Genomic DNA, 23357 nt, shown 5'->3' with positions numbered 1-23357 from the left:
AATGTAATATGTGGTTACATGAATGGGAAATCAGATCAACTTCTCTCAAAGTGGTGTGTCTTTAGACTTGAGGTAACAAAGGATCAGAAGATGGAAATCCATGAAGACAGGGAGGGGAGTAAGGAAGCCGAATACTTCATCATGACTTGCCAGAAGGGAATCACCCGAGGGTGCTGAGGGAGCTGTTGGAGATGACAGCCAAGATGCTTTCCATTGTCTATCGGCACTCCTGGTAAACTAGAGAGGCCCCAGAGAATTTGACATCTATGACTTGCCCTAAAATGAGTCAACTGTGCAATAGAAATTCTTCTTACCTGACAGATGGCCATGACCAAGAGCTGCTGGCTCTTGCATGGACCATCTAAGATTTGTGAGAGGTAGAGCTAAGCAGTCACGTGTTTCTGATTGCAGGATTTTGTGACAGGGAATTGAAGATTGCCAATAACAAAACCAAAAGAAGAAGAAAGCAGTAAGTCCTTTTTGGCTGAAGAGTATTGTATGTGATTTGCTAGACTGCTCCAAGGGTCTGATCATCTCTTGTTTCACGTGCAGCATAATAAACTTCACCAGCTCCAGACAGACTACTGAAATAAGAGCAGTATTTGTTCTTTCTCTGTCACTGTAGGATAAGCATTCTATCTGGATCTGTGCACTGCAGGCTTATAATGATTTCCTAAAATTACAATACAGTATGTTACACAAGAAATGATAGCAAGGGGTTGTTTGCAGAAGTAACTGAGATGGGAGGACAAACAACACATGTTATATAAAACACTTTCAGTTTCCATGGACTTCAAGACACTTTTTCAGGTTCAAATTAAATAGATGACACTTTATCTCATTTGCTAGTATTACTACTCAAATTACTGCAGTACCAAGTTGGATCTATGACAAGTTTATTATTAAATTTATTTCAATATTTTCTGGACCATGCATAAAGTTTTATTTTATCAATTATGAACACACTTTGACACAAGTCATGTTGTATCACTGGCAATTAATTTAGCTGCCTTAATACAGCATCATGTTCTGGTATACAAGAGGTTGATGCAACATGGGTAATTGTGGCCCATGGTCTACAGGAAAAAAATTGTTACCTAGAGTCTAGAGGCCAAGCAAATTGAACTAGGGCATCTCAAAAGCATAAGAGGTCTATGTTTAGGGAGTTAATCCAAGATCCCTTGCATACGCATTGATACCTAACCTTCTTTCTCATGTTTTAAGAAAAGTCATAATACAAGTGGCTGAAGGTCCTTTTTTTGTCAGTTCTAGCACCGTACAAGGAAAGGCACAGAGAATCACATCCCCGATCTTTCAGGAGATACACTAGATGGCAACTGAGTCTTTTCTATCTCTTGGCCGTATACTTAAGCCCTCTTAACCCTAACAAAGCAATGTGAACACTTCAAACATTTTGATGGTGTTACATTCTGTGCTCAGAGACATACCATTTCATCAGACACTTTTAAAGTGTTTCACATATATTCTTTGAAAAAATGCACAGTCTACAGAAAAGGAAACAGGCCAGTGAATGGAAGATGTTTCCCCTAGGCTTTACCTGAATGTCAGTCACAGGAATACACTTCTGAATGCAAACAGTCAGAATTATGCACAGTATTCCAGGTAAAGTCCCACAAATACCTCATGATATTGCCCTGTATCTATCAAAAACACCTCTCTTGTGATTGCATTTGATTTTCTCATGTGACAATAGTAGCTGTAATCATACATTTCTCAGTCAGTATCCTTCTATCTCTTTTTCTTCTGTCATTTCTAAATTATGAGCTTCCAGCTATTACAGGAATACCTGCAATTAATCCTGCCATGCATTACTTATCCTTTCATCCTACTTCTATTTTATGTCTGAAGTCTGTTCCCTTCCTCCCTTATTTCACTTGGCTATTACTGTGTTGATAAGAACTCTCATTTTTGTGCCATCAACAGACATAATTGCTCCTCCTCTGCACTAAGGCCTTTAATGAAATTATTGAATAAAACCAGTCCTCAATTTCAGTTTCCATTCCACTGAGCCCGTGCATCTTACACATGCCTGTGTTTTAGGAGCCTAGTAAAACTAAATTACATTATGTGATATGCTTGCATATATAGAATAGGGAAAAGCTTTTGCTCGTGCAGACTTACAGGCATGGGTTCTTTACTCAGCATTATTTTTTAATTTTCTTTGCCTGTGTACTGAAATCATGAAGAGAGAGAGAGGAAAAAAAAAAAAGAAAAGAAAAAAACCCTCAAATTATCATTTTTATTAGATCTGTTATTAAACATATCTTACACTGTAATCCCAGGAAGCTTGTGCTCTGGGAACTCTAGAAGATTCAGCACAGTAAAAAGTGCCACCTGCTGCAGATGATGAACCCCCCACAAGCTTTCCTTATAACATCAGTCTTGGCCTATTGATGGGTCTTTATCTTCTTAATCCATGTGTTGTTTTTTTTTCTCTGCAGGAACAGGGAAAAGTCTGTGAAAGATGACCCGAAACTTTTTTGAGCTGAGAAATTTCTGCAGAAACCTACATTTGCAATCTTCCTGCATTTACTAACTCTGTATGAACTTCTCCAGTCAGTATCCCAACGAGAGCCTGCCTTTTCCTTCAGACCAACTGTGTTGTCCAGTCTTTGTATTGTTTTTAACAGTATGTTTTACTATCATAGTATCATAGAATCATAAAGGCTAGAAAAGACCTCTAAGATCACCTAGCCCAACCATTCACCTACCCTCAGTTCTGCCCACTAAACCATGTTCCTTAGTACCATATCTACACATTTATTGAACAGCTCTTACACTATCTCCTCCTAGTGCTGGTATGACTCTTATATTCTCTTCCTGCTATTCTCCCCAGCAGATCATTCTGGTCTTTCTTCTCCCAGTGCCTCCCACATCAGAATTTAAAACCAGAATTTTCTCATTTCTTGAAAGGTTTTTCTACCCAGTACCTTGTCTGCAACAGCATCCAGTGGTGAATTCTCCACGCGGAGAAGATGATAAACATGATGAGATCTCTGGCTGGGACACTCTCTGAGGCTCCTACAGCAAAGAATTAGTGTCTGTCTGAGATGATCATAGCACCCCATTCAACATATTTAAAATTAGATGATGAATCTACCCTTCAACAAATTTTCTAATTGCTTCTATTTAAAGAACTGGAATATTCAGTTGGCACTGAGAGCTATAATTTGATTACACACTCTGTGAGAAAAAAAAAGTACTTTCTCTTGCATTTGCTGTTAATCTGCTGCCTGTAACCTCACTAAATGCCCTCTAATTTTCTGGCATTGTAAGAAACACAATAATCATTTTCTATTCATTTTCACCATAGTACCCCGAGGCCTTTATCACAGCCATGACTTTTCATATCTAAGCAATTCTTATCTATTTAATTTCTGGAAGACAGACATCTTTGTATGTTTGTTTGATTTCCTCTTTTCCCCCTTCCTTCCTTCCTTCCTTCCTTCCTTCCTTCCTTCCTTCCTTCCTTCCTTCCTTCCCTTCCTTCCTTCCTTACCTTCCTTCCTTCCTATCCTTCCTTCCTTCTCCTCTCCTTCCTTCTCTTCTTCTAATCTTCCTTTCCTTCCTTACCTTCCTTCCTTACCTTCCTTCCTTCCTTCTCTTCCTTCCTTCTTCACCTTCCTTCCTATCTTCCATCTGCTTCCTTCCTTCCTTCCTTCCTTCCTTCCTCCCTTCCTCCCTTCCTCCCTTCCTCCCTCCCTTTCTCCCTTCCTCCCTTCCTCCCTTCCTCCCTTCCTCCCTTCCTCCCTTCCTCCCTTCCTCCCTCCCTCCCTCCCTTCCTTTCTATCAAATCCTTCTGTGCCGAAATTGCTTGGACTGCTTATGGGCTTTAAGCTAAAGGCACTCCTTACAGTCATAGTGTCATAAAGTGAGATCACAAAATACAATGTAATAGCTCTCTTTCGCATAATTTCCTGATTGGGATGTAGTATTCCTCAGGCTATGGATGACCAGAACTGACTCCCAGATATAATTCCCAACTAAAATTTCTAAAACATTTTGGAAGAATTTGAACTAGTTAAGACACTAATAGAAAATAATCTCTTCCTTGGAAAATATTCCCCAGCCTATTCCCCAGCTGTGGCAAAGAGCAATGAATGCTCAAATGTGAGAAAGGATGTTAGACCTTTCTTAATTTTAGTTCTAACTACATAAAAGCCAAGTGTATTCAGTACTGAAATGTCAGAATCAAACTCCCCTGCCAACATTTTGAATTACCTGAAATTCCATTTTCTCCCAATAGCACATTTCATATAAAAGTAGTGCATCCAATTCTAGTTAATGATCTTCAGTTAAAAAAAAAATAAAATAGCAAAGCAGAATGAGTCATATTCTCAGTTGGGGATGTAGAAAAGATGATGGAGGAATGAAAAAGTGGGCAATGCGAGTAGGATTCTTAAGTCTGATGACGTTACAGTGCACCAGCTTTCGTTTTTCTTGCGTGGGTATCAATAAGCTAATGTTGTTATTGCATTGCAATGTCACCCAATTCAAAATTCTGTTCTTCAAGACTTAATTCTGGTTCTGTTTTTCTAAAGAACCAACAGTCACAGTAAGAAATTATTTACAGTATCACACAAATCAGGCATTTACTTTCTAACAATCTGTTAGCTTTTTTAAGCAGCTATTTATTTAAACTCTAAAAACCTCAGTCAAGAAGAAAAGCTTTATTAAAATCTTTACATGGCAATGTCCATGAAATCTGGAGAATTCCTATAAATAAATAAACATAATCGTGTGTACTTAAACATCTTCCTTTTCTTACATTTCCCTGTTTTCTTTGTATGTGATAGACATGTGGTAGAAGGTGAGCTTTAAGAGCAAGGAGTGAAAAGGGGTTCTTTTCATGCAAGTATCTTTGTTGACTTCCTGGGCTATTTCCATTCACTTGGGTTTTACCTTACTTTATATTACAATATGTAATCCTGCTCTTCATGGGTTAGCTGTCAACAAAGGGAAAATTTCAATGATTCATCATGAATTTTAATAGACTTTTGCATGATTTATTGATGTAAATATGCTTAAAATAGCTGGGTGGACATTAAAGGGTAAAGAAAATGTTTGGTTTTTTTCTTTAACACGGTTTGGAATTGAACAGTATAAACAGAACATAGTCATCACCACTTTATTTTATGTCATTCCAATCTACTGTCAAATTCTTTTCATATACAAATTCACTTTTTCTTTCTTTTTTTTTTTTGGTGGTGGTCTTGATGACCTAGAAATCTTGCATAATGAAACATTATTTACACTGTGTATGACTCACAATTAATTACAAATAAAAATTATACAAAATGATTAAAATATATAATTACATGAAAAGCAAGGAAGATACAGTAAATGTTCAGATCACCGATAAATGCTTACATATTTGTACATATCTTTCTAATCTGAAATTGCTAGATGTTATATCCAATGATTTTGATCAGGAATATTGGTTCTTATGCCCACACTACTGAAATGGAAGCAATATTTCCAGATATAATGAGCCACTTAAGAAACATTTATGATACTGCATAGAATGGAGTGTAATAATCTTAGAAAAAAAATAAAATAAAATATTTGATATTGTAAAATATAAGCAATTTCATTCATGCCATACTGATACATTTTCTATTAAACCAATACTGTAAGATGGCATTGTAAATAAACATGACAGAGCTGTAACATTTTAAAAATAAGCAATTCACAGGGCATTTGTCTCATAAAATAGCAGATGTACAGTATTATTTACATTGCAAACCAAAGAGATAGTAACCCCCATGAAAGCTCAGCAAACAAATTGTTCAAAACATTGATCACAGACCTGATTCATAAAATATGCAGGAATGTGGGCAGAACATATGGAAAAATAAGTCCATATATATCTGAAATGCTGCATTAGGTTCTGGGTGTGTGAGCCCTCTCTCCATCCACCCAGGCATGAGGTATGGCCGCAGTCCCACCACCCTCGCTCAGAGTGTTTGCAGAAGGCTAAAGTACGCTTTGAGGCCCCCTGCATCCCTTTTGTTACTTGTTCACTTTGACACAGGCAGGACTGCAGCCTAAATGGCCCATGTAACTAAATGTAAAATCAAGATGCAGGTCAGGGAAAGTGCTGTCTTGTTCCTACACAGAGTGCTTTAGACATCCCTGTGCTGGACTATGGTTCTGTTAGCAGACTAAGCATTACCCAGCAAATACAACAGTTGTAGAATCAGACCACTGATGTCTTATACAGCAAGGAGTGTGGGATATGGTTTCAAAGCTTTTTGCAGACTTTTAGCCCAAAGACTCCTATCAGCTATAATAGCAGCCCAATGATTTTTCATTGCAAGGATGAGGTGGAAGTCTGGTCTGCAGTTGTTCAGAACACTGGATTTCTGGAATGGCAACACTGACAAAGGTTTTGACTGTACTGTAACAATCTGATTTATCAGTGGAGGCTTTGGACCACTACAGATGACTCCTGATTCACTGCAGTCAAAATTCACAAAGCCTGGATGGAAAATGCACCTTACTTGCTGAATCGCAACATGGAATTTGGGTATTGATCACTTCAGCAATGAATCATCAAATGACGATTGTTAAAAAGGATAGTCATCTCCTGCCCCACAGCAGTACTGTAGCTACTCAGTAAACATTTACCTGATGAACTCAGGTACATCTTCTATGAGACTGAAGATCAGCACTGACTATTGTGTTTGAATGGTGTCAGTTCCCCATGTGGCAATAGGAAACAAGGTTTAAGAGAACACAAATTTTGACAAATGAGCTCTACATCACAACTGTCTTCACATTTCACTCCCCTTCTCCCCTTATTTTCTTTGTTCCAGACACATTTCACAAAACAACAGAGAGCACATGGTAGAAATTACATAATACTTTACATCCAAAATCCCAAATGCTGTAACTTCCATTTTTTACCCCAAGTTTCACCAGAGTGAAATGCACTAGATGAGCAGTGTGTCAGCACCTGTTGTGCCTATACACATCAGCTCCACTGACTGAGATGAACTGAGCACATTTGCAGAATTGGTCTGCTCCTAGCAGAAAGCTCAACAAACCTATACAAAACTACTCTTGCCTGAAATACAGACTTTTTTTGTGCACGTCTGTAGTCTGGTCTTTACCCAGCAGACTTCCAGCAGCCCAGACAGAGCTAATGACACAGTTAAAGAGATGTCCAAAAAAAAATCCAGACAGACCACAAGTATCGCAGAAGTGTTAAAGCAGTTACTCATCCATTTGATTGCGTGGGAAGGCAAGGCAAGTTTGCAGCAAACTACCCAATGCATTCTCCACTTGGAGGTACTGGAATAATGCAAAGACATAGGATCACACTAACATTCTGAATGGTGGGAGAATAATAGTAAGTACTTTCTGGATGGTTTCTTGGGCACCTGAAAGTGTAAATGAACTGGTACTTTTCAAGCCATGTTATTGCAGTTCTCAGAAAGCTAAGCTCCATCAATACTTTCCATAGAATACTCTACATTTATGATGATGAAAGTCAGACCTGGCAGCTGAGCTGCCTTTATAGAATGACTGGATAAAGTAACCAGGTAACTTCCCTTCTCAACTCTCTGCATATAAAACTTCTGGATTTGTTGTAACACTGTCTTATTTGATCACCTCTTCAATGACTTCTCTCTGAAACATATAACTTAGTTATCCTGGTCACAATCAAGAACAAAATGTTCTTCTGTAGAGTTTCTCTGGTAAAAAAAAAAAAAAATAAAATTAAAAAAAAAAAATTTTTTTACTGGTTATTGTATTACTAATGTGATAAAGAGTAATTAATGTGAGCTACCTACCTGAGGAATAGGTTAAATGAAGTGAAAAATCTCTTGAATGAAACCCATGTGATTTTTATTAAATACATTCTCCATAGCATTAGACTTCCAGATAAAACTGGAAGCAGAAACTAGAAGAATTTTTGATGAAGGCTGTATACACGTCAAAAGCTTCAGAAAATATGCCTTCTATAGTGAATCAAGAAGTTCCGCAAAACTAAGTAATGCACAGTTCTTCAGAACGCACTCAGCTGAACTTCAGAGGGATTCCTGCTGTTTTGTTAACTAGTAACTTATAAATGAGGTTATAGATCTGTTTATGAATCAGGTACTGTGACAAGATCACGCACTAAAAGATCTCATTACTCTCCCTTTATGAAGAATTAAAGTAGGATAGAGCCCACCACAGGTTAACTATAAGCATGAGAAAAGAGTAGCTGCTGAAGAGAAATGTTACTGTTTAGACAACCTTTAGTACTCAGACAAGGCAAAACTTCTTTCCTTGGTCCTGTAATGAACAATAAAACCTGTATTTTGTTTATAAACATTTATATGAATATTAGCCTAAAACTAGAGGCATTGAAATAGAAGATGTATAGTATATTGTATATTGCTTTCCTTATAGAGTGTACCTTATGTTCTAATATACTGACAAACAGTAAAATATTTCGGACAATCTAAAAGGACCTCATTGTAACAAACAACATTACAGCAGGTCAGACTATGAAAGCAAGATGTGAAGCCCCAACACAGTGCAGGCATGTCATTAAAAGATAAACTGGAATGTTCTTAGAAGGCTGTTTTACCTTTCCACTCTCTGTTAAAAACATGCCTGCATGTGTTCTGTAAAGTTTCTTCTTCTTGTTTGAGACCTTTAATTGCTTTGGATAAAGGAAGAGCAAAGAAGGCAAATTGCCCTCCATTGTTACAGCTGGCAAGACTTGTATCATCAAAGTCTAAGTGAAAGGAAGCAGAAAGCAAAAAGTAAGTATCAACAGAAGCTGACCAGAAGAAGGCCACTGAATATATGATTTATCTCTTCTAAAGAAGGGCCGTGGTTATTGGTGCTGTTTGCACTTACTAGAGGAGGAAAAAAAAGAGGAAAAAAACACAGCTTGGCAGAAAGAGATTCAGGACCAGCATTCCCTGATCTCCCCAGCCTGTAAAGTTTACAGATAGCGTCTGCTTTTCTGTTTCCCAGCAACACACGGAGAAAGACTCCTTGCTGTGTGGAGGACTGTGTAAACAACAATTCACAGAGTGGCAGTTTTAAAACAAGAAGAATAAACTTTAGCTTACAGATTTGTCAGAAGCTCATAGGGTCACAGCTATCAAGATATACATTCTATTATAGGAAGAGCAGTACAAATGTTAAAGCTTTGAAGCCTGTATGTAATTCACTGCACACACAATTTTCCCATGGCCTACACATATGGCACATAAATTTATTACACAGATTTGTGTTTCCATGGAGGGATTAATACTGAATTCTGCTGTTATACCAGTGCTGCAGCCTTGAATAATTAATTCTTGCTCAATGGCACAACATGGTTTTGGTCAGTACATGTATTATGCACTTCATCTGCTTCCAGTCAAAGTCACAAATGATAGAAACCAAACTTCACTGTTTTGTTTTCAAATAGATAAGTCTTTGGTTAATGATAAGTTCAGTTGGTTTGGGGAACAATCATAACTGAAACAGTAATTTTCAACCAGAGCTACTGTAATTTCCAGACCACTAAATGCCAAATGAATCACAGTAACAAAACTGAAATGCAGCATGAAATATTTTCCATGGTTTCTGCTTCTTTTGGTAGGTGGATTCCTTTGCTTAACAGCTAGGAAAAGTAAGAAACCAGTCTGGGTTTTGTTATTACTCCTTTGATTTCAGTGCAGGAAGATCTTGGCTTACATGCTTTGCTGAGCTTTTTTGTCCACATGAGGTCCCAGTAAGAGTCTAACCTGCCATTTTCTTTCCCAGAACATTACAGGTCACAGTTTGAAAATAATACCAGATTAATGTACTATTAAATTGATCTTTTAACCATTAAGGGGACAGAAGTATCCAGAGACTCTACCTCTCCTATATACTGCTGAAACAGAAACACTGCTGTTAGTTGGTTACCATCAGCTCTACAAGAAATCCTATACAAACTACTACTGTTCACAAGCACCACAGTGCTCTAAACGCTGTCTGAGCTCCAGTATTATTTAATGAAATCAAATATTACTTTTACTGTAAGTATCCTTTGCTGATAGTGCAAGACTGTAATCCCATTATTTAGTGCAGAATACTTGTAGAATTGCAGTGTTACGGAACACAATAAAATAAACTTTCAGAATGCACTGGCACTCTGGGCAGATTGGCTCATTTCTACAGGAGAGCAGACCTCGAGTTGGTCAGTATTCAGATTTTAGGATACCAAATACTTCCATCCAGCTTGCAAAACAGAGAAGTTAGAAACAAGTGGCAATTCTCAGCCACCAGAAAGGTGACAGTAAAACGTCATTGAACTGCTCCTTCCCTTTGCTCTGATCTGAACAAACAGTTGACAACTAATATGTGGCTGATAACTCCTAATTTCTACTCCTAAAACTGAGTACCACAGACTCAGGTGAACATCCTCCTTCCTATAATAATCCAGATTTCTTGTAGTCCCTTAGCTACAAGCTACATCTTACCTCTGCCCATATCTGGCCCTGTTACAGGAGGTGTTTGTAAGCAGCTCAGACAGAAATAAGCCCTCAGGTTTTACTTTGGCAACAATGAAATAAAAGGGAAAAGGCAAAAGATACATCTCTAAGGCATCAAAGAGTAATCATTCTGGAGTTACCTGCAGAGGAAATTGAGATGAGTCTGAACAAACTGACAGTTAAACCACCAATTTGAGAATTGCATCAGATTCCTGATGGAAAGTGACAGATTTAAGTACTAGAAACATGAAGTTTACTATTCATAGTTTCATAGCTTTCATTAGTTTTCCTTTGGATGGGAGGAGTAAGGGGACAGACAGTGTGAAGACAAACAACTTTCAAATTGTAATCAGTTCTTCCAGGATAATTATGAATGCAAGGTTCACTTTGTACTCAGACTTTGGGATGAGTCTGAACTATGACTTGATGAGCCCAAGCTGTGAAATATACACCAGTAACACTGGCTTGTTTTTGGAAAAGTCTCATAGTCATTGATTTATCTCACTAAAGAAATATAAATCACAAGAACTTTGTCAGTAAGTAGAATTGAGTTAGTTTTCTACAGTTGCCTGCAAGGACTCCAAACATATGATTTATAGAAGCTACAGGGCTGGAGAGGATCGTGCCTTCCACCAGAGCAAGGATGCCAAAGATGCATGACAGCTCAGAATGATCCCAGAAGAAGGTGATGAAACAACCTATCTCAGGATAGGCACCGGGCACTGCAGTAACCACGTATTTTGTGGTTTTAATTCCCAAATATTTTTCTGTATATTTTGTCATATTACATTCTATAATATAAAGTATGCCATGAAATGTGTGCACAGTGTGTAGGATGTGCAACACAGGCAACTGCAGGTGCTGCTTGTCCTGACATTTCTGTTTCACCACCAGTCCTTAACACTGCAGTAACTCTGGTGCACAAGGAACGTCAGACAAATGCAACTGATGCTAAAATCAGAAAGAATCCTATCATCTCTTATAATGATGACCAAAGGCTGCTGAAAACACAGAATTTGCAAATTATTTACAATATTTGCTAATATTTTTAGAAGCGATTTCATTTACTGGTATAAGTTATTGTTTATACCCTTTGCTTGACAGTGCCTCAGATCTGAAACGCAGATATCTTATAGAAGGTATGCAGAAAATGCGCACCCTACAGAATGGACTTCTAAATAAAGTGGTAAAAATTACAGAATCATTAAAGTTTGAAAAGACACTAAGATCATCCAGTCCAAACATCCATCCATCCCCACCATGCCCACTAACCCATAGTCTTTTCTTGAGCACCTCCAGGGATGGTCACTCCACCACCTCTCTGGGCAGCCTGTGCCAGTGCCTTACTGCCAATTCTGAGAAAAAAGATTATTCCTGAACTGTATGTTGGTCTGCTTCTGACCATACAAGTAAAAATAATGGCTTAAGTCATAAAACAAATTGTGTGCGACTGCTGCCAGCCTGATTCAGCTGATAAAGCAGCAACCGCAGGCTGGATCCAGAAGGTGAATAAAACAGAATCACACTAAACCCTGACATTCTTCCAGTTGGCAGCTCTGGTTATTTTGAGTGTAATTTTATGGCTAACTTGTAATAATAAAAAATGCTCAACTCAAAGCTTTTTCACCATGTTATGACACTTTGATTTGCCTTCACCTCTGCTCCTGAACAAGCTTCTCTGGCAGACACACACTGCCTATTTTTAGCACCATGAGCTACTAATCCAGTTTCTCTGACAACTGCAATTTGCTGGAAGAAACGACTGGTGTTACGATGTCTCAGAGCTATGAGCCCCATTTGAGAAATTAGCGTCTTAGCTGACCTTTAAAGCAAGTGAGAATAATGTGCCTGCAGTTCCGCAGGGTTTGGTTTTCATTATCACAGCAGCACGTACAAGGCGGGATGCCCCTGCTGCACAGCTCTGCCTCTCTGGTTTGTTTTCCTGGTAATTACAGAAACTGTTTACATGGAAAATCTGCAAGTTTTCTCAGCTTGGGGAGACAATACTGCTTCTAATTCCTTTTCTCTGGAGAGAATGACAGTTCACAGTGCAGAGGACTGTTCTTCCCAAGAACTTTCCCACGGCCTCCCCAAGCAGGACTGCGATGGAAATCACTGCAGATGGCAGGAATGGTGATTGATAACAAACAGAGATGGAAGGGTGGGAGAAGGATGGGAGTTGTAAAGCAGCATCCCTGATTCTTCCCACTCACCTCTGGTTCAGAGCTCAGCCCAGGGCCCTTTGAAACTCTGGCCCTTGTCCCTGATGTGTTTCTCTCCGTGTGTATGTTTGCTTTTCCATCAGAAGTTGTAAATAGACTTAGGATAGCAGAACCTCACTCAGTCTCACAACAATTCCAAAATCTCTTGGTGCTCTAAAGCTTATTGGATCCCAGATTAAAGTGGGCAGCAAGGTATAAGGTTAATAAACAATATTCTAGCATCAAAGACATTAATGGCTACAACTTAACTGCTAATTGTCACATAGGGCAATACGGATGCCATGTACTGGGGTGAGAGTTGTGCCTGTTTGTTTGGGCTTCAGTAAAAGGCACAGTGCTCACAGACATCCTAGGAAGTGTGTTTAGAGACTGGCATTGGGATGCATTCTTCCTCTTAGTAGATGCTCTAAACCAACTGAATTCAACTTTGGCCTTACCAAATATTATTTGCTATGCATTTTTGCACCTTGAAATTAACTATAAATGACTGTTGGCTGCAATTGTTTTTGAAAACTCCATATATAGAACTGTTTCTGAAAAAATGGCATGAACTTAGAGTATCTTAGAATCTTATGTCACAGATTTCAAACCTTTGAATCTTTGCTTTGACTCAACGCTCCCAAATGTGCTGTTCAAACATTTCTAAACAATATTTATTAATGAAGTATGATAGAATCATTACTTTTCTTAAGTGCTAACACTAATGTATCATATCCCTACACACACCCGGAAGGCATTCATCTCTACTTGAAAAAGTACCTCACTTGTAATGTTTTATAGCTACTGACAGGTTTTGCATTCACCATCTAAACTCATGGGGAAATTCTGAGACCTATCTCCAGAGAAGTCAAATGATGAACAAAAGTGGGTCATCTGTCTTTCTACATTTAGAATTTGTATATTTCCCTTTTTCTCCACAACTTTTCACTGCAACCAGAGATTGAACTCACTTGAAACAACTTTCCAAAAATAATGGATTTCTCATGCAACTCCACTAAAACTCTCAGGATAACTCTAAAACTCTAAAGCTCATCCTACTAACGTGAGAGTTCTCAACACCATGTACAGCACATTCTTGCATTCTGCAAAATAGCACAGTACACTCTTGGTTATCAAACTTCCAAACACACAGAATCTTTCTTCACTTTCTTCAGATGCATTCTCCCCCTGGGCTCCTTATCCACACACTCTTGAGATCTGATATGGATTTCTAATCCACATTTTAGAAACTTATTGGGGCTTTCAGAATCTCAAGATATTGAGCAAAATGAGGTTCAACTTTTAGATGGAGTTTGTGTATCAACAAAGAAAATGGGATGGAGGAGAAAGACTTATGGACCTTGAAAAACTTCCCTCTTTCTTTGCAAACACAAATAAGCTGAATGATGAAGCTGTGCTTTAATTGTACAGTTTCAGAATGCTTTTTAACCAAATAGAAATGCCACATAAACTTTTACAACTAATATAAGTTTGTTCTTCGTTTCCCTTTCCCATATGATTTGTTATCACAGGCAATGTTCACTTTTAAAAGAAACTCTACTCAATAGTTATTAATTTCCAACCATGCTCCTCTGCAATAAGCTCCAGAACTGATATTGATGCAATACTGTTTTTCAGCCTCACTAGGGAAGGAAAAAATACCTTAGAGTTGTGCTGATAACAAACACTAAAACAGCTTAAGAAGTGCTCTGCTCTGACTATTAATCAGACTTAACATTAATTTACTGCTGCTTATAAAAGCAAAATATATCAATTACTTAAAGCTGTTTTATTGCTCATATTTATCATTCTTGGGCTTATCTTGCTTATGGTGATGTTGTTTCCAGATTGGAGAACAGTCTTACTCGGCAGACTAGTCTTTAAGGTACTCTGTTTACAGCCATAAGCTTTCTCTGATCCTGATCCATAGTTCCAATTTGGCCCATCCTAATTTAAGCAAATAACAGCGTGTATTTTTACAAAACTAGCAAAAAGACAATACCTCACAAAATCCAATTATTCCACAATTTTTCCATGGGACAAAAATACACAACAGGGTGTTATTGTGTCATTTCATGTTCTTCTAAAAAATGCTTTATCAGGGCGACAGCTGTCGTTCAGGAGTCTACAGCAGAATAGAATTGCATGGCTGAATTTATTGCTTCAAGAGTAGTCATTTCAAAGTATTGCAAGGAACACTACTCTGAAAACAGCTATCTCAGTGCAAGACATTCTGCAGTAACTTCAGGCCTACAAAATCACAAAACCAGTAAATATGTATATTAATGATAACCCAGCAACTATTCTCCTGCCCTTTACCATTTGTATACTTCATTATCATCTATACATAAGGATAACCAGCAAGGTTTATATAGGCATTCTGTCATATAGCTTAGGTGAACATTCATAATGAGATCACAGAATTGCAGGGATTGGAAAGGACTGCAAAAGACTGAGTCCAAGCCCCATACTAAAGCAGGCACCTTACAATAGGTTGCATAGTTATGTGTCCAGAAGAGTCTTGAATGTCTCTATCAAAGGAAACTCAACAACAACCCTGGGCAACCCATTCCAGTGGTTCTGCTTCATCACCCTTACCATAAAGTTCTTCTGCATGTTATTATTGAACTTTCTATGTTGAAGTTTTAGGCCATTTCTCCTCGTCCTATCACTGTGCACCACTGAAAAGAGCCTGGCCTCATCCATTTGCCTTCTACCTCACTTTAGACATTTATAAACATTAATCAGAACCCCTCCTCAGTCTTCTTTTCCCCAGACTGAACAGACCCAGGTTACTCAGCCTTTCCTCATAGAGGAGATGCTCCAGGCTCTTTACCATTTTTGTGGCTTTCCAGTGGATTCCTTCTAGGAGAGGTATTTGTCTTTTTTCTGCTGGGGAGCCCAGAACTTGTCAGAGTAGTCTAAATGTTGTCTCACCAGGGCACAGTAGAGGGGGAGGATGACCTCCCTCGACCTGCTAGCCACACTCTTTTTAACATACCGCAAGATCCAGGAGTTGTGATTGGCAACACTCACAGCTTATGTAAGTGGTTCAGACAGCAGAAGGAAGAGATTTCTAGAACTTCAGTAGCCCCTGTTCTGGATGGTCACTGTATCAAACCACTGTTCATCCTGGAATGTGCTTATCTGTCCATGTAACATTTTCTTTGGCTAGTTCAAAACTCTGAAAAGCAGCACAGACTAAAAGATTTGAGAGACCGCACTGGTCTGGAGAGAGCTTAAATCAGTGGGATCAATTTCACACCCTCACACCCAGGGTTTTAGGCAGCCTCATGCTGTGTCTAGAATCATGGGGGGTAAGTAACTGAAGAAACTACTGGTTTTCTGAGGAAATTATTTCTGGGTTGCTAAAGTAGAAGGGGGTCCAGCAGCTGAAGGCAAGAGCAAGCCATGCTGCCACTGAGCACAGCTGCATTCTGCTCCTTGCCTCCTAACCAAGGCAGGCAAGATTCTCCTTTCCCTGAAAGACAGCCTTGCTTTGCCTTGGGAAACTAAAAGCCCAGGAGCAGATGGCCAGTTTAGCATCTGCCTCCAGTTGCTCTTTTTGCTAAGGCTGCCAACAAAGTTGCCACTTTGCATAATTTCTTGTATTGGCCTCTCTAATGAGAGCCCCAGCCTGAGATGCTCCTTGCTGTTTCTTTCAGAAGCCATTTTGTTGCTGCAGTGACACTGGGATCAGAGATAACTGGAGGTTAACCTTTCTAAGCCACAGGAGTGAGTAAGTATCTGCCAAGGTGAACGATTTGTGACCTCTGACTGAGTTGCTGCATTCCCCTGTGTCACTGTTTCACTTGTTTTCATGCATGATCAAGCCAAGCCACAAAAGATCAAACATGCATATGAAGTCAAATAGCTTATAGATTTTTGTTGTAAGGTTGCTCATGCACTGCAAATTAATAACATTGAAGAGTAACTACTGCACTGACTTCACCCAAATTCCCCAATGAAAACTTCCACTGTGGTCCTCCCACTCTACAGAGGCAACTGCCTGCTGTGTCACTGTAATGGTTTTGTCTTTGCTGCAAATAAGAGCAAGAACAACCCTTTGATCCTACTTTTCCTTTAAATGTAAGCAGTCATGTCAACAACAGATGTTAATAAGAACAATAATAAGAATTACTCACCATCTATGTCATGCACAGGCTGCAAAACAAAAAAGAATGGAGGGCTTTTAAATAACAGAATTCTGAACTAGAACTGGAAGAGCATGCAAGGCAATGGAAGCATGAACAGTAGCAGCAGAAGGACAAGCTCCTACTTCTTGAGCCCCCTGCAAACTCAGCATCTTCAATTTATGCCTTCCTCTACTGCTACTTGCATCCTCAGTTCCAGAAAAGCTCAATGAATAACGTATTCCTTTGAAGGAAGGGAACCAACTGTTTCTGGCTTTACTTCCAACAACACTTTAACCTTTCTCAAAACATCCCTGCATAACTTGGCATTATTGCTATATTCTTTTCACATCACCAGACACTTTTTCCATATTCCATATAATTCCTTCTTCCCTTTGAGTTTATCCATGAGTACCTTGCCCTTCCATGCATATCTATTGCCACCTTTGCATCTTAGGGATGTGCTGACCTTGAGCTTGAAGTGGCATTTGAATAACAGCAAGCTTTCTTGAACCTCCCTTACATTCTAAGCACTCTGACCCACAGGATCCCACCAAGAAGGTTTTCAAAGACATCTAGGTCAGCTCTCTGGAACTCCAGAGTAGTAATCTGACTTATTGTCCTGCTTCTTCCACACAAGATCCTGAACCCCACCATTTAATGAATGCTGCATCCCAAGCTGCCCTAACCCCTCACATCCCCAGACAGTTCTTAATTGTTTGTAAGAGCAGCAAATCTCTCCTCACTGACTTCTCTACTACCTGAGTCAGAAACTTTGTCTCCATACACTTCATGAACCTCCTGGTCTGTGTGTACCTGGCAGTACTGTTTTTCCAGAAAATATCAGACTGACTGAAGTACCCATGAGAACCAGTGACTGTGACTGTGGTGATGCTTCCAGCTGGTTGCAGAAGGCCTCATCAAACTCATTCCACCTGATCAAGTGGCCTGTAGTACACACCCACAACAGTGTCACCCATATCAGCCTGCCCCTTAATTCTCACCCACAAGCTTTCTACTTCTTCACTGTCCATACCCAGGTAGAGCTTGATACATTCCACTTGTTTCCTCATGTAAAAAGCAACCTTACTGCCTCACCTTGCTGGTTTGTTTTTCCTAAAGAGACATCTGTCAAGCTTATGCTTCTTGTTTTGTTGCTAATTTAAGCATGCTGCTATCTGTAGTATTACAAATGCATAATTTTACAAAGCAATACCATTATCCAAAAACAGAATGAGAAGCTCTGTGACTGAGTTAGGGCAGGGAAGTGCCTCTGCTCAGTGTGTTGTCAGCACTCAGCAGAGGTGAGGTAGAAGCCTGAGATCAGATGAAAGCACACAGAAGATGCTAGATGTCAGTGATGCTGCTGTTGGATTAGTCTTGTTGGCAGATAGAATGTGTGAGGGCTTCCTCTGGATGCTGAAGAATCTGAAAGCCATCCTGCAGCTACAATTGCCCCAACAACTTATACAAGTTTCAAGCCCATTTGCAATTCAAATTGGTTTATTTCCCCCTTCATTTTAAAGTCTGATGGGATAAAAAGGATCTGTTCAGAGGAAGAAATATTTAATGTAACATCAGTAAGCAAAGCATAAGACTCAGTGCAGAGCTATGGTATGTTTAAGTGTTTACAACATGTCACAGTTCTGCACTGTTTGCTTTATAGAGAAAAAAAAATCAAAAGAGAATTGTTAAGAGAAAACAGAGAAAAGGTGGTTACACACTGGATGTCTCTGCAGGCACAGGAGCACTATGAACACAGGAGCAGACATCACTATGAAATTGCCTCTTTATACAGATGAACCTCAATAGGACCAGCTAGTGACAAACTGCAAGTATTTCTTCTTCAGCATAAGCATTTCCCATACAAGATGGTTTTCTGTTTGCAGAGGCATGCTTCCAGGCCCCACAAAGCCTTTCTGAGCAGACTGAGATCTGAAAATGGATGTGGGAATGAGCAGTGTAGTCAAAACCACAACCGCATTTAACAACTACGAGCTCTTTGGAATTAAAAGAGCAAAACCCTGTGGGACTCTGCAAGACAACCACACTATTAGAATTCTGTCTTTGCAGTAACTCTCCCATGCAGTGGCTTTTGTCTTTGTACCGTAGGTATTGGTAGAGTGATACTGAACAAAATTTTATCCACTTCTCTACAATTTCCTTCACCCTGAGTTCCTGACCTCTATGCCCTGCATCACAGAAAAGCCTGTGTGACAGAGAGCTTCAAGCAGATGGAGAAATCTGACAGAAAACCTCTAAAAGGTGCCCTGGGGGAATAACTGTTGCTTCTGTTTACTTAGGCCTCATAACTTCTGTAAGACAAGTTGGCCTGTGGGTCTGCCTCTGTGGTCAGCCCATCGTCTCCAGTCTGTCTGAGCCTGGATCAGGGGGAAGCTGCACAGCACCAGGCTGTGGCAGAGACCAATAACCCCAGCTTGGGCCCATTCACCCTCCTCCCCACACAGGGAAGATGCAGTAGATCTCCTCTCTTTATCTTCAGAGAGGAAAAAAGGATCATCTGTTTAATAGGAAAGAAAATATCCAAAGGAAATTCCAACTACAGTATGTGATTTCTACATTTCTGCACCTCTCCACCTCAACATCCCAAGGTAAAAACACTGCAAAACCTTTTATTCATGAAAACAATGTCAGGCTAATGAGAACATTTTCTCTGTCACTAAAATGAAGTTCCGTTGGACAAATGCTGAGTCTGACAATGATCTTACCAACTTCACAGCATTAACCTTGCTAATAAACTACATTTCACTTCATACAAGTGTCCAAATAATAAGTTTTCAACCTAATACTGCAGGCAGCAGATGCAGCTACTAAGTTAAACAATGCTGAGAATGCTTCACACTTTTCTCACACTGATCAAGTGCCTCTAGAAAGCCTACACTTCTCTATTAACTTAACCTGTCATAACACAGAAGCAAACAACACAATACGTAGCATCAGTGCTGAAGTTTTGGGCATGTTACCTCTACAGAAACTTATAAAAAGCAGAGACTGTATATTCTCATACAGTAAATCTGCTCCAGTTTGGGGAGCTATCTTTGTCTCCACGGTTCTGCTAACTCCAATTTTTGTTTTTTGCTGTAATCTCTGTGTTTACAGATTCCATTATCAAACAAACTGTAACTGGAGAGAATGAGGATGGTGCAACAATTATTTTTTCTTCTCTTGGCTCTTCAGTGTAATAGCTGAATTAGCTTTTAACCATCATTTCTCATTAAAGCATTTCCATGGATCCACCAAAATCACCCACAGGATAAACCTAGGCATTTCCTATTAGCAACTGTGAGAGACAGGATATTGAGCAATATGCTTTTGGTCTGAACCTCTTCATTTGTTCTCATCACAGAGTACTGTGGGTGGTGAGAGAAGAAACAGAGTTTGGCCAGAGAGATTAGTAATCTGACATTAACACCTACTGAACAATGAGGATGTGCCAGTAAAGTCAGAAAGAAATCTTGATGTATTGATTAGAAAAGAAATATATTGCTAGGGAAAAAAAAATAATCACTCCAGGGAACTGGGTAATGACATCATAACCACAGCTTTATTAGCTCAGAAGCAGTGTTCCAGTTCCCATGACTGAACTGGAACTTTGCTCCTTATATAATTCTTGCAGGTCTCATTGATGTTCACCAGAAAGAGGAAATGAACGCTACAGCCTGTGATGTAGCTAATAGATGTAAAATATTTTGCCATTTGATGCAGAAAATTCTTCAATCAGTGGTTTGGATGGAAATTCTACAACCCCAAGCCCAAGCAGTTTTCATCAAGTCATTTTTCAGACATAGAGTACAGCTGCAAATGCTGATTATCAAGGTAGGCAGAAGATAAACTCCTCCAATCCCAAGGATGCTGTATTACTATGGAAGAAATTTTTAACATCAGTGGTCCTCTGAAAAACAAGGGAATTTCTATTTAAATAATATTCATAGAATCATACGTTAGGATGGTTTGGATTGGAAGAGACCTTATAGATCATCCAGTTCCAATGCCCCTGCCATGCCCATGCAGATACCCTCTCAGCAAGAAAACAGCTTGCACAATAAATTCATGTTTCTTCTACCTGATGAAGTCTGCATACGTTCAGAATAGTCTTTTCTCATAAAGGCAGGCTTCAAAGGAAGGAAGCATAATTTTTTTTTTCTGTAACAGGATGAATTGTTCCTATCCTAATGAGAGTCAAATAGAAATAATGGAGCACTGTCATTCCCTCTGCAGAAAGGTATAACTGGATAATTTGGACACGTGGAGAATGTTATTCACTAATTTTCAAAAGTCGCTTCAAGATTTGATAACTAAATCCATCAGTAAAGCCCAAACTTCTGGTTTGGATTACAGAAGAGCTGAGCTGTTGATAGTGTTGACTTTGATTTCTTTGAGCTTTGATCAGGCCATTGTGCATCTAAGCCAATTTGAAATCACTGCATTAATGTTTTCTAAAAATTTACAAGACAAGTAAAATGTTGGCTCGATTCAGTAGGACCTAAAGGGAAATACACATAGAAAAGAAAACTGACCGCCGTTACTTCTGCAAAGAAAAGCCTGAGAAACAAACACTGCCTGAAAACATGTCTACTGGGAGGACAGATTTACATCGTGCTTCCTGTTTCAGTTGGTTTCACTGAAGAAAACAAAACTATTTTAAATTTAACCAGGAATTGGGCCTTTTTGTTTTGTTTTGTTTTGTTTTTTAATTATTCATTTAATTAGCATTAGAGACTGCTCTAAATCTTCAACCAGCATTTTCATTAAATCTGAGACATTATTTCCTTTCCCTTTTCAGTATTTTTTGGTCTGCATGAGATAAAGCTTTTATCCAATCCACCACAGAAGAAATTTCCAAATGAGCATCTTCAATAGCAGATAGGATTTTTAGAGCAGGAGCAGAAGTCCTTTTAAAAAAATAGAAAACCAGTACCCGGAGTGCCTCCAGAATTTGCTGGACTCTCTCAGAGTAAGGACTTCTACCAAATATTCATTTGGATGACAATTTGTTGCAGAAAAAATAAAAGACCCACTGTGTATAACAGAACTTTTCTGTTTGTTAACAGATTGTTCTTTCACATTTTGTTTGCTTTGTCCTGAAAAGACTGGAAACACAGCACTGTAGGACAAATACTGAACATTATTTTGTATTAGCAAGACAATGCTCATCTAAAGTTTAGCATAAACATCAGGTAAAGAGGTTTACCAAAGTGGTGGGTTTTTTTCTTTAAAATACTGGTTTTTCTGATGCCAAAAAAAAAAAAAAAAAAAAAAGTCAAAAAAATGACTTTTTCCCATTTGTATAACAATAAGCTTTGATAGGTAGAATATACGAAATATACAGTAGCTTCTTCTGAAAAGCTATCTAGGCTTACTCAGCTTACAGTATGTGGAATGTAATTATCCAGCAAGTGAAATATGTATAAAAATAGGTAAAATCCCTACAACATTTGTACGAATTATAATTCCTCCTGCCAGGAAGGTTACAACAACTCTACAGTACATGTATGAAATGTTTGTTCATAAAGTTAAAAAACACCATTACCGTACTGAATAACACACTGAATGTAGGAATGCATAATCAGAACTGACTCTCAATTCTGCTTAGCTGGTGCAAATCTACAGAGAACCATCACCCTTTCTGCACAAAACAAAACCAACCTCTAATGTGAGATTTGGTTTTTCGTTTTGTTTGTGTTTGTTTGTCATAAAGGGGCCAGACTCAAGTTTACTAATGAAATTCCTCTGGAAGTGGAAGTATTTTGTTTAAATGCTTTTTTCCCTATCATCTCCACTCTGTTTACCTACAGCAGTCACCCACCTTTAAAATGGTTATTGCCTGACATTACATGAAGCTTTTACTGCTTGTTCAGAACAAGGCAGTGAAATAGAAAGAACCTCCAGCTCCCCTGGCATGACCCAATTCTGGGCTTGTGCTTTTTGATGAGTCTTTGATCTGCAGCAGGCCTCATAGGCTGGTCTCCCGGAGGAACATGGTGCCAATGTTGTAAGAAACTTTTCTCACTCTGGCAGACGTGATGGAGGGTTTTGGCTGCTTCTGACCACTTCTAACCTCGAGAAAGTAACAGATCCCAGGAATTTCCTTTGGAAAGTTTTCTGGAAGCTCTTCACGGGAACGAGGGATAAAAACAAAGTTTTCTTCCTTTTTCAAAAGCCTGGGAAAAAAGGAAACAGAGACATAAAAAGCTATGAAACACAGTGCGGACACATTTCTATGGAAGAGATTGGTCCTACATGATCTCAAATTAAAAAACGAATTCAAAGTATTACATGACATCTAGAAAATCCTTGGCCAGGATCCCCAGCCAATCTACATTAAGAGCATCACCAAGAGGAGTCAAACAAGATGACCTTTAAGGGTCCCTTCCAACTGAAATGATTCTGAGATTCTAGATCTGCTGAGATCAGCTGAGAAGAAGGCCCAAATAAACACATTCTATGAAAACCAGTGTCAGCATTCAGAAAATCATGTACCGGAAAGAGAACCAAATTCAGAACCAAAA

The 23357-nt window shown here is 39.0% G+C and overlaps 1 protein-coding gene and 1 long non-coding RNA gene across 2 annotated transcripts in view; both read right to left on the bottom strand.

Moving 5' to 3' along the window:
• Positions 1-787: 787 nt before the first annotated feature.
• On the bottom strand, positions 788-3484 carry LOC107308350. The gene is made up of 2 exons (XR_001552761.2): positions 2952-3484; positions 788-2476 (listed from the first exon to the last, which is right to left on the bottom strand). It is a non-coding gene; the product is annotated as an uncharacterized LOC107308350 (long non-coding RNA).
• A 1192-nt stretch (positions 3485-4676) lies between these two features.
• Positions 4677-23357, bottom strand: part of GUCY1A2 (guanylate cyclase 1 soluble subunit alpha 2) — a 155857-nt gene continuing 137176 nt past the window's right edge. The window contains exon 8 of the mRNA XM_015852224.2: positions 4677-23009. Within this exon, the coding sequence (XP_015707710.1) occupies positions 22802-23009 (208 nt within the window). The 3' untranslated portion in view covers positions 4677-22801. The remainder of the gene's footprint in view (positions 23010-23357) is intronic.

This window comes from Coturnix japonica, chromosome 1, assembly GCF_001577835.2.
Source record: "Coturnix japonica isolate 7356 chromosome 1, Coturnix japonica 2.1, whole genome shotgun sequence".
In the NCBI taxonomy this organism is placed as follows: Eukaryota; Metazoa; Chordata; class Aves; order Galliformes; family Phasianidae; genus Coturnix; species Coturnix japonica.
The sequence above is the reverse complement of the archived record's forward strand: the minus strand, read 5'-3'. Positions and strand labels throughout refer to the sequence as shown.